General features: G+C 40.9%; 1 protein-coding gene across 7 annotated transcripts in view; it reads left to right on the top strand.

Annotated features, from left to right (window-relative positions):
• The window catches only part of LOC127572465 (coronin-2A-like), a 136438-nt gene extending 127153 nt beyond the window's left edge, over window positions 1-9285 (top strand). For 5 of the 7 annotated variants that reach the window (XM_052019773.1, XM_052019770.1, XM_052019774.1 and 2 more), the window contains 3 exons: window positions 1145-1235; window positions 4165-4400; window positions 6067-9276. In XM_052019773.1, the coding sequence (XP_051875733.1) occupies window positions 1145-1235; window positions 4165-4400; window positions 6067-6198 (459 nt within the window). In that variant the 3' untranslated portion in view covers window positions 6199-9276. Of the gene's footprint in view, window positions 1-1144; window positions 1236-4164; window positions 4401-6066 lie in introns of all 7 variants that reach the window. The other 2 variants (XM_052019769.1, XM_052019776.1) reach the window with 1 other exon arrangement.
• The last annotated feature ends 3099 nt before the right edge of the window (window positions 9286-12384 follow it).

Here is a 12384-nt window from a genome sequence, read left to right as displayed (position 1 = left end):
CCGTCTGAGTGATAAATCATTGGATTTATCAGTGAACACCTTGTGGTTAAGGAACTCCAGTTCTGGTCTCTATTGCAAGTGAAATCAGGCTAAAAATTAGTCCATGTGCTGAAATGCTTTTGTGTGCCAGGTGAATAGGTTTTATCTGTTTAGTAGTGTGCCATATAGCTTCTTCTCAGATCTGATCATTGTTCTAGAAATGGGAATGTTTTGCCATGGCTTGCAGGAAGAACCAATCTCCCACAGATAATGGCCCCCGTTTTGTTCATTTCTGTTTAAGCTCTTTATAAAATATAATGAAGTGAAACACACACTTCTGCATACCATCCAATGTCAAATGTTGCAAGTGAGAGGCCAGTGAGAATTGTCAAAGAAGCGCTGATAAAACAAGTGTGTTAACTGTAATGATGAACAACACCAAATTCCACCTTGGATCACACTCTAGCTGAGTTACTAATGCATTGAATCTTCAGGACTTGATGAGCTTAGTTCTGTCAAATCTTGAAGGAAGAGAAATGGTTGAGGCAAGCTATGGAGAGGGACAAGAGTTTGTCTGTAAACACCAAATAACTTATCTGACATTTGGAAATGGGATGTGGGAGTGATGGTTGAAGTATACAATGCAAAGAGATACCTTGTGGAAATGGAAGGTAGAAATGTACACATGAACCACTTCATTCCAGCAAGAGATGTCTAAGACAATATCAAAGAGTTATGCATTTTCCAGAAGTTGATCCAGTGGAGACTGTGGAAGAAGCAACCAAAGTTTCTTCTGAATTGAGTTGAGAAGTGGAAACAATGCTGATGTCACAGGTTCCTTTAAGAAGATTAAACGGATTTGGAAAAATGTGACTGAGTTAATTTGTAAATAATTTGAGGACATGAATCATTTTTTATTTTCTAAAAGAGATAAGCAGTGTAGTGTATATAAATGATGGACATTGGTAGTTACATGTGCAGTGTAGTTGAAGGAACCAGTTGGATGAATTCTAGCAACTCTTCATATCTCTGTATTGCTGGGATTTGAAGTAAGATATGTGCAGGCATGCAGACTTATAGTACAGTTAGGAATTATTGAGCAGGTAAAAGGTGATGATGTAGCACTGTGCTAATAGGATCACTCTGTGTCCAATGTACCTTGCAGTCAGATTCGTACCAGGATGATATCTACCCATTGACAGCAGGGACACAGCCAGCAATGACTGCGCAGGAGTGGCTTAACGGATTCAATAAAGGTCAGTCTTGTACTTGTTGTGCTTGTGTGAACTCTACTCCCAGGATCTTGTATCCTCGTTCCTTTATAGGACATTGGTTATTGTTAAAGGAGGAACATTTCCTCCAGTGAGTAACTCACCTCCTCACATCCCAAGGCCTTTCTGTCATCTACAGAGCATAAGTCAAGAGTGTGATGGGATAGTCTTCACTCAGCTGGATAGTGCAGCTTTAAAGAAACTTGATATCATTTAGGGAAAAGCAGTCCTCATTAGAATTGGCTCTACTGCCCCATCACCCTAAACATTCACTCCCTCAACCACTGGTGCACAGTGACTACAGTCTGTACCATCTACAAAGTGTACTCTAGTTGTTCACCTGGGCAATTCCAAGATCTCCTCCCAAACCTACAACCTCTACCATTGAAAAGGACAAGGGCAGCGGGTGCATGGAGCCAGTACCAGCTGTGCGTTACCTTCAAAGCCACACACCATCCTGATTGGAAATATGTTTCTGATCCTTCATTGCACTTGGGTCAAGACCCAGAACTCCTGACCCGGCAGCACTGAGGGAGCACTTTCGCCAAAAAGGCAACTCATCACCACCACCTCATGAACTGTTAGGGAAAGGCAATAAATGCTGGCAACCGCCAAATCCTGAAAAACGGACAAATTAAAGAAAAATAAATGTGGATTAGGCTGATATTGCACAAACAATCTTACCTTCTGAAAATACAAATGTTTAGAGAGAGACAGAGGGTCTGGTTACAGTGCTGGTTTTACAGTAACTCTGCAGTCACTCTCCACTGAAGGCATAGGGGCAAAATCACTCCAACCGATGCCATGAGTCTCCTGCCAGAGAGTTAGGTTCAAACTTTTCTCCATGTGCCTTTGTGTATCCACAAGCATTCTCCCTTTCTGTACCATACCATAAATGTTGCAGGGTTGGCCATTTATTGGAAAAGTAATTTTCTTTCCAACAAAAAAAAATTTGCAATGGCTAAGAAAGGAAAATAGTGTTGAATAATTGAGAGTGAATTGTTTGTTTTAATAACTGAGATAGGGGTACATTTGTTTTATGTTTTTCAACATTCTGTGTGGTGGCAACTCCAGTCTCGTGTAAAGGAGGTGTTAGGGATGTGTTTGCTGGTGGTCACTCATTGATATGGTTTCATCATGTGATGTACATTAATCCAGATGTAGTGATGTCTGATGCAATGTCATGTGATATCTCCTGGATTAGATCCAGAGGTGGCCCAAACCACTGCTGTGGTGTTCTAGCCATCCCTGGGTAATGGGTACCATTTTTTTTTACAGAAGTGCATGTCAATTTTGTCCATAAGTCAGAAGATACACAAAAATCAGTCGATATAGTGACCATACATCCATAGTATTGCAATGAATGGCAACAAAAGCTCATAAGACTGATTTGAAAGAACAATTACTAAAAGTAGAGAGAGAGAGAGAGAGAGAGAGGAATCTAGTTCTGCAGTTTGTAGAAAGAAATCTATGTTTGTACATCAGACTTTTGAATTCAATAACATTATGGGAGCTTGTTCGTATGGGCAAGTCAGATGTTGGTAACCCAGTGATAGCCTGTGTAGGGAACACAGCCTCTCCTTTCCACTATGTTGGAGCATGGAAGTAAATAAGTCCCCTATTCCAGCACAGCATTAATTGCTCAGCCACGTTTACATTCCACACCTGTCTGCGACCCAGAGGGATGTGTTGAATGACCGATGGGTTAGTAGAGTTGACCTGTAATGGTTCTGATTCAATTTTTACATAACAATCTACTGGTTTGAATGGACATCAGAATACATCACCTGAGGGGTCTGTAATAATGCAAAGGGTACACATAAAGGCCATTTACAATGTTTGCATTTGGCAGATGTGGCTTGCAAAATTAAGAAGAGGAAGTACTTGCATTTCATAAGTGACTTTCATAATCTTATGACATTGTAAATGCCTAACAACCACTGAGTCACTCCTGATGTACAGTCACTGCCATAGGTTAGGGAATGTGGCAGCCACATTGTGCACAGGGAGATCCAGTTCAGTATAATAATGACCAGATTGTCAATTGTCATAATTATGTTGATTGGGGGATAAATATTAGTCAGAATCAGGTTTTCGAACTCTAGCTGTATTCTGGGGGGGTGTCATCACATGACATCATTTTGCCTGGAATAAATATCTACATCCCATGACTAACCCCCACCCAACAGCTGAAAAGCCTGGGTGGAACTTCAGGGGGGTCACGACACGGTCTTCCATTTGAATGAGGCATCAGCTTTCCCCTGTGACCATCTGCACTGTATGCCCTGCCCCTGCCTCACACCAGACCAGGAGAGGGAGAGATTGGTGCAGATCGAACTGTACTGCTCCACCAGTGCATGCACTGGACAGGAAGCTGCAACTCCCTTGAATTTGCCAACATGGCTGTTGCAGTCCTCGGCGTACACTCTTTAAGTTGCTTCAGTCCTTGGCCTGACTGTGCACCATCTTCCCCTCTCCCTCCCCCACTGTCAGGATTTAACTCCCAGGTTGCTGTCAGCAGTCTCCAGGAGGTTTTATTTGATGCTAGAAATAAAACCACCCCCTCCCCTTTCCAGACAACCTTGCTCAGGACATTAAACATAACTCTTCTGTCCTTCTTGAGAGCAGAGCCATGGGATCTTTTGTGGCCACCAAAGACAACAGCAGTCAGTGGCCTTGGTTTAACTCTTCATCTCAAAGACGGCACCTCCAACAGTGTGGCATTCCCTCAGTACTACACTGGAGCATCAGCCTGGAGTTTTATGCTCACATGTCAGGAGTGGAAATTGAACCCTGCAACCTTCCACTGAGCAAAGTTAACACCAGAGAAGGGTCTGCTTCATCTGAAGAGTTTCGCTCCTTACTCAACATCTTCTCTTTGTTTTAATCACATTTTTCACTTTCACGGTTTCAGATCCAATACTCATATCGTTAAAGCCTGGTTCTAACAACCAGCAGTACATACCCAAGAATAAAAGTAATGAGCTGTGCAACCTGCCTGATTTCATGAGAAGACAACATCCGACAGTGAATGCAACCGAGCAAAATCAGGAACAAAGGAATACAGAGAAAGTGCAAGAGCAGAAGAAGAATTTCATATCAAATGGGTATGATCTGTCAGATTGTCCACCCCCAAAAACAGAGAATGAGGTAAATGAAAACATTTGTTTCTGAAGTTAACCCCAAACCATTGATCCTTACAGTTATCTCAATCACAGCTATGGCCCACTATCTATTGAACGAGCCTGCATAAAGCATTCTCAATCTGTTAATGCATCTATGACAACTCTAGGCTATCTACTTTCCTCCCTCTGACCAAGTGAGATGGCCCTTTCCAGCCACATTGTCTCTACTCCCCCCCCCCCCCCCCCAACTACAAACCACCCCCAGAGTCACCTGACATCCATCTGAGGAGGCAGCGAACCAGACTTTTCTTCATGTAATGACATTTATCGTGTTTGGGCCATTATGCCTGAGATGACTCTCTACTCCCATTCCCCTGCTCTCTTCCCACAGTCCTCCAAATTCCCACTCTTTGTTTATCCTATTTTGAAATTTTCTATTGACTCTACTTCTACCTCCTTTTCATGCAACTAGACTTGTGACGGTAACAAAAAGGTTCTTCTCAGCTAACCTTTTTTGCCAATTACTTTAAATCTTTGTCCTCTTGTTATGACTCTGCTGCTACTCAAGATTTTCGCAATACTTAGTGTTTAAAAATCTCTCAATTTCAAACCTGCTATCGAATCTCCCTTTAACCTTTCTTGCTCCAAGTGAAGAACCCCATTTTCTCCAGTCTCCCCCATGTAGCTGATATCACTCATCCCAGGAACTGCTCTGGTAAGTCTTTCTTCCAAGGCCTTGACATTCTTCCTGATCTGTGGTGCCCAGAATATGATGTTATGCCCTGGATTCACAGGTCCTGGTCCTAATATTGATTCTGGGAACCCCAGCTTGCTTGTTTCTTTGCAGGATCATAGAAGTCGACAACATTTGGCCCATCTTGTCGATGCTAGCTACAGAAGAGCTGTCTAGTCAAATTCCACTCAGCAGCTTGCAGTCCAAAGCCTTGCTGGTTATGGTGCATCAAGTACTTATCAATATACCAAGGGCTTTTGCTTCCACCACCCTTTTATGCAATATTCCAGACTTCCACAACTTCCATCACTGCCCCCCTAGTTAATGAACTCTCTGCTGAGTGAAATAGGTAATTTACTGTGACAAAATCTCCCTTCAGCCTCCCTCATCCCAAGAAAACCAATCCCAGTCACGCCAATGTCTCCTCATAAATAAAATTTACCTCATATCCTCATAAATGCACCTTTCCTAGTGCCCTTACCCCATACCTGTATTGTGGAGACAGAACTATACATAGTACTCAAGCTGTGGCCTGACTGGTTTAAGTGTGAGCCATTGCTCTTGTATTCTGTGCCTCGGCTAATAAAAGCAAATATCCTGTATTCATGATCGTTTTATGTATCTGTCCTGCTGCCTTCAAGGAACTATGGATGTGCACTCCCAAGTATCTCTGTACCTCTACATCTCTCAGTACCCTACCTTTTATTTTCCTGCTGTCTTAACTTGTTTCCTTCCTCAAATATGTAACATTTAGTATGTAAAACAGCTGTTCACCACTGCTCTCTGCTTTCTTGTCCTGTAGTTATTTCACATCCACATAGCCTCTTAAATCCAACGTTTAGTTTTGTTAATAATTGTGATCCCTAGGTAGGTTCAACCAGTTTGAGCTCTTTAGGAGGTAACATTTCAAGTAGTTAATTTAAAAAAAACATTAATTCTTTCCTTTCTCTCCAATCAGCTTCTGCAGATGTATTACCGGCAGCAGGAGGAGGTTCGGAGACTACGGGAGCAGCTGGCGCAAAAAGAAGTCCGGATAAAACAGCTGGAACTGGAGATAAAAAATGTTCGATACAGTTCCATTGGTTACTGAAGAAGCAACAAAGTAGGGGCGGGGTGAGGGGGGAAGAAACTATGGCAACACAATTCGCCCTTAAAGTGGGCTCTCCGAGGGGCTGCAGTCTACTTGAATATAATTATATTTTTTATTGAGGGAAAAAGATGTTTAATTTGTAAAACTTTACTTACTGTACAGGGTGTACACTTTTTATTTCTTATTTATCTCTTTTATATGATAGTGTAAATTGATTTTTTTTAACCCTGCTACTGGCTTTAAAATGATCTACAGTTCAGAGCTTTACAATCACATTGCACCTCATTTACTCTGGTGGTTACTGTAGCTTTTATGGTGTGGAAATATAAATACCGTTTTTAAGGCTTAACATCCATGGCTGATTCACACACATCTACCAGAGCTCCGTAACAGTGATAAGGAATGAGAAAAATACCAACTATTTTACCCAAAAGTTTGAATTAGGTGAAGCAAGTTATCTGCAAGGATATTGTTTGGCCTTTTCTATATATTACTTGTTTTGCTATATTGTTCCTTTTTTTAAATCAAGAGCTATGTTGACCTGGAAGATTAATTCATCAGCTTTTAGCCTGAAATATTGTGCATCTCTGATTATCATCAGGTGATGATTTTCTTTAATAATTTTAGCAAATTCTGTTCTCCTCCACCTGCTTGTATCACTAAGGTTCTGCAGCATCAGTTTTCAGGACCTGCCCTCTTGCACGATGAGTAGGCTGCACCTGGTTATCATGGACATGTGCCCATTTGAAAGGGGCAATCTTCAGTTCAAGAAAACGCTTTGGAACAATGAACTTTGTGTGAATGTTACCTCAGCCTTCCTTTTGTATTCAAGGCTACTTTTGTCTTAATGAAAGAAAATTTCAGTCGAACCAACCCTTTTTTAAACAAAAGGGAAAAAAGGTTTAAAACTCCAATTACAATCCTTTTTAAAAAGCTTTTGGGGGAAAAACTACAAAGCATTCCTTTGATTAGTCAAATGTTAATGGTCTTACACTGAGTGATGGTGGAAAGAGATACCAAACTGGCTCTTGCTATATAAAATAGCTGACATCCGCACCTAATTTTATTCAATCCAAAAAATGTTCAATGTGACTTGTCATACAAGCATACATGCACAATGGGTTTTCCCTTTGTCCTATCGCATTGCAAGATAATGCACCTCAGTTTAAGCAACATACTGCCAATGTGAATTGGGGATAACACCTGACAATGGACTGGTGTCCTGTTGCAGTTCCAACTTTACAGCCATACAGTTGTTTTCAATGAAAGCAAACTTCTGATGCTTGAGGTAAAGGCTGAAACTGACAGAAATACTTAGAGGGCTTTGGAGAGAGAAACCAAGTTAGACATTTTAGGTTGGTTACTGAGCAAATGACATTGACCTGAAATGTCAATGTTAGCAGTTTCTCTCTCTATAGAACTACCTACCTGCCAGTCATTTCTTTTGTCAATTCTTTTTTTGTTCTTTTAAAAAATGCCTGGATGCATTGGTCCTGTTCTCCTTTGAATTTTATAATCCTGTTTTTCACATTAATATATTTTGATTGAGGTATTCTTTTACTGCAAACTTCTTTTCATAACAACTGATATGAATTCTGCACTGGATGTGATTGATCTTGTTGACTCTCTGGGAGAAATTGTTTATGTTGTCTCTTACTTTCCCATTGATTTTGTCTTGCAGTAAGTTTCTGAGATTTTTCAGGTTTTGATAAATGTGCAAAAGGAAAAGAAATTAATATAAGCCAAGTTTGCCTATTTTGGTTTAGCAAGTAGTTTTTGAGATTCATGGATATGAATGGAACTGGCAGAGTTTCTTTCCCCACAGCACATTTTAATGACTCATGGATGAAAGAGCTTGCTGATTTGTTCATACCTTGATGTAAATAGATTAAGCAGCACATTACTGTCATCTCATTTGATACTTTTGATGGTGGTCAATTTAGGATTTGCATTACTGTAACGCCTTTTATGACCTCAGAACATCCCAAAGTGCTTTATAGACAATGAAATACTTTTTTGATGTGTAGCCACTTCCAATGTCAGAAATATAATAGCCAATTTACCCTCAGTGAGCTCCCGCAAACAGCCATAAAAGCAAGTGGCAAATGTTCCTGCATAAAATCTGTTGATTCAAAACTACTACATGTTTAACTGCCTTACTATTATCCATTGCCAGAAAAGTGGCCCCTGATTGCTACAACTTATGTAGAAAAGCATTTTTCTTGCAATATTTTGTGTTCAAAATCAAATCAGAAAGAATAGTGCAGGACTTTAAACTGCTAACAATGTCTGTCTACTGGTTCAATCCTGGGGATTAATTATTTCAAAGTAGTTTTAAATGGACACCAACTCCATGATAAAGAGCAGGCCAGTATTTTTTGTTTTAACCTCTAAGACTGGAATATGTGACTATATGGTGGAAATCACTTGCCTTTCTGGGCCATGCCCTGTGCCTACGCTGTTTAAATGACAGGCTGCCACAGAAGAAACAAGTCAGGATTTTTCATAGGAAGTGCAGCACAAGAAGTCCATCTGGCCGGATTAGTCTCTGCAGGTGTTTTTGCTCCACTCGGGCCTTCTATTTCTTTCCCCTTCCTGTGTTTATTGATCCCTTAATGAAATCATGTGCTATATGCCTCAACCATTCCATTTTACAAAGCTTTAATGAGGTTGGCCGTGCCTCTTTAAATGCAGCAAACTGGTTGCCTGCCATTGATTTGTAAAAAGCTGTTACCCTCATGGTTGTTGGACATGAACATTGGCTTACTGCTCCCTGCAATGGCAAAATTTTCTGTATACACAACGTGCTGTTATCGTCATTAATGAATTTGTATTTTCCTGCCCTTCTAACCAAAATCCCACCAGCTCTGGTCATGGCGATCAACTGGAAGCAATGTAGCCAATGGATATCTCTCCAGCAAAGGGCAAAGACACAGAAACCTTTCAGCGCTCACCCCGCAGATGTTTCCTCGTTATTGAAAAGTACTTGATTTAAAAGGAGGCTTTGTATGTAACATTTGGAACTGACACATTCTGTACTGAATTGTAATCTATTTAGGATTTAATAAAACAACAAGTTTCCTGTTTAAAACGTGGTGCAGTACCATTTAAATTCATTGTTTTTTGCTCTTTAACCTTGCATTGTTCAGACTTTTAATAAGCATATATTAGGTGCCTCTAAGGCCACATTCATAGCAGGTGAAACATAGCACTATCATCAAATGTAACTAACAAATCACAGATTTTTCCTCTAAAAAGAGATCAAGATAATGTGAGTAATAATTGTTTTCATTAGTAATTGAACTGCATGATCAGAAGTTGCCATATAAAGCTCTGAAGAACAGAGACAGTTCAGGGGAGATTGAACAGGGGTGTTCAGAATAATGAAAAATTATGGACAAGGGTGAACTTTTTACACTCATGAGAGGTTGGTAATCAGATGATTTGGATTTGAGGCAGTTGACAAAAAAAAGCAGAGGGGTGGAGTGAATTTCTTTACTCAGTCTGTTGCAATGATCTAGAGAGTGCTCCCTAAAAGGGTGATGGAAGAAGGTTGAACAGGAACTTCCAGCAGGGAATAAAACCATAACATGTTGAAACACTCAAAGGTCACACAGCATATGTGCAAAGAGAAAAAGGTTTCAGATTGAATATTTTTTGTCCAAACTAGGGAAGAGCAAGCAAATAGTTTAAGTTGCAGAGAAGGTGGGGTTAGGGATGGAAAAGACAATGGGGATGTTACTGGTGGGGTGAGGCCGTGGTTCTGTTTTTATTTCAGAATTGCAGCATCTGCAGTATTTTTTAAATGTCCTCTTCATTAGGGAATTGGGCCGATGATTGAAGGGGAACATTTGCAAGGTTTTGTGTGGAAAGATCTGAAATGGGTAGGGATAGCACCAATTGGAGAGCTCTTTCAAAGAGAGCGTAGGCATAAAGAACTGAATGGCCTTCTCCACTGCTGTATGAAGAGAAATCTAATAACATTATTTTCTCCTGACTGGGGCTAGTGTGAAGGAGTTCTGGAATTCCAAATGCTAATGTCAGCAGTTGTATCAAAATTCCCAATGCATTATAGATGTCAGTGATTAGAACCAGTGCTAATCAAGATAGCATTCATTTTGCAGATGGATTTTTATGACATCCCAATAATTTCATGGCCACCAAAGCTAGCTTTTTATTCCAGATTTGCTCATTTTATTTGAATTTAAAATTTTTAGCTGCTGTGGTGAACAGTGAGCCAAAAGGCAGCCTTCACAAATTTTTCCAGTCTATTGGAATGTAGACTTGAAATGTCGACCATCCTGTTGCCTCCACAGATGCTGTTTGACCCGTTTGACTGCTCAATGAATAGACTGCTGGAAAAACTCATACTCCAGGATGCTACACCCAATGACTTGCACAGATTCTGTCCAGTCTTGTATCTGAACAATAACAAAATATCTTGGTTGCTCTCATTCAGTTGATGATGCAAATATATTTTACTTGCTTAAGTTTTTATGTTGCTTCCTTAACCATTATAAACATCATAAGTGTCCTGGAAAAGTTCAGTCATTGGTCAGAGCTGAAGGTTAATTAAAGCAAACTTGTGACAACATTTAATAGGACTGTAATCATTTAACTCTTTGGTTAGCTGGTTTAATCTGAAGTTGGCTAGACACACGACAGATTGTCAGGCCATTTGTCCCATCACACTCAGCTTTCCGATAGCAGGAACCCAATGTCCAGCCCTATCCTTAGGTTAGCTACACTTGATGTTTAACATGTCAAACCTCTATGCATTGTAATTATATTTGCTACTGTATTATCCATCAAAACATTTCTATATTTTCGCATTTCGTGAGAAGTTGTTCTTATTTCTTCCTGAGGATATTCCCTTGGTTTTTACAGCAATGTACAAAGCACTGGAGCCATTCAGCGGGTCAGGCAGCATCTATGGAGGGAAATGGACAGTTGAAGTTTGGGGTGGAGACCATTCATCTGGACTGAATGGTAGAGGGGTGATAGCCAGTATAAAAAGGTCGGGGGAAGGGGTGGAGCAACAGCTGGCAGGTGATAGGTGGATCCAGGTGAGGAGGGTTGATAGGCAGATGAGGGAGGGGAGAGAGTGAGAATGATGTCAGAAGTTGGGTGGTGATAGGTGGAAGTGACAAAGGGCCGAAGACGATGGAATCTGATGGGAGAGGAAGGTGGAGCATGGAATAAAGGGGGGGGGAGATGGGGAGGGGAACCAGTTGGAGGAGAGTGAGGGCGATGTGCAGATGGAGATGGTGGGGAAGGGGAAGGAGAAGGTGATAGGGGCGGGTGGATCAGGAGGAAAGAGAAAAGGGAGAATGGAACAGAAGGAGAAGGGTTACCGGAAGTTTGAGAATTCAATGTTCTTGCTGCCAGGTTGGAGACTCCCCAGGCGGAACATGAGGTGCTGTTCCTCCCCTTCCATAGATGCTGCCTGACCCACTGAGTTCCTGCAGTGCTTGGTGTGTTGCTCCAGATTCCAGCATCTGTAGTCTCTTCTGTCTCCACCTTGCTTTTGGCAAGCTGGTTTCAGGAGTAGTAATGCATAGTAATGTAAATGTGTTTGTTTCCTTGAGGGCAAACATGAAAGAACTCAATTACGATCCCGTTAAACTTTGTTACAAGTTGCCTTTAATTCACCTTCAGCTCTGATCAATGACAAACTAGCAATCCTGATGCAGGGTTTCAACCCGAAATGTCACCAATTCCTTTTCTCCCACAGATGCTGCTCGACCTGCTGAGTTCCTCCAGCAGATTCTTTGTTGCTGCATGAGAACCAATTGATTCCTTTCATCACGTATACAGAACCTTTCTTAAAAAGTGTTTCAAGGCTAAAAATAAAATGTTACTGATCTATGATGGCTTTTCTCCAGGAACTATGTATATATTTAGGCTCTTGAGATGCTCGATTTTGCACGTGCATCCAAGTGAACTTGTGCTGTGTTCCAAAACACAAATGATTCCTGAAATACCTTAACTATGATATGCCTTCGGACATGATGCCTAGAAATTTGATTGCACCTATCTTAGTGTGTGTGGAAACATTGCCATGTGGAACAATAGTTCCAAATTGGGTCTCATCTAACTGATTCTGAAATTGGTTATAAACAAATGTACAACCGCTAGCATAGTTTCCAGATCAGAAGATGCAAGAGCAGCCCTATGCCAAGTCAT

The sequence above is a fragment of the Pristis pectinata genome, chromosome 7 (genome assembly GCF_009764475.1).
Source record: "Pristis pectinata isolate sPriPec2 chromosome 7, sPriPec2.1.pri, whole genome shotgun sequence".
Classification (NCBI taxonomy): Eukaryota; Metazoa; Chordata; class Chondrichthyes; order Rhinopristiformes; family Pristidae; genus Pristis; species Pristis pectinata.
The sequence above is the reverse complement of the archived record's forward strand: the minus strand, read 5'-3'. Positions and strand labels throughout refer to the sequence as shown.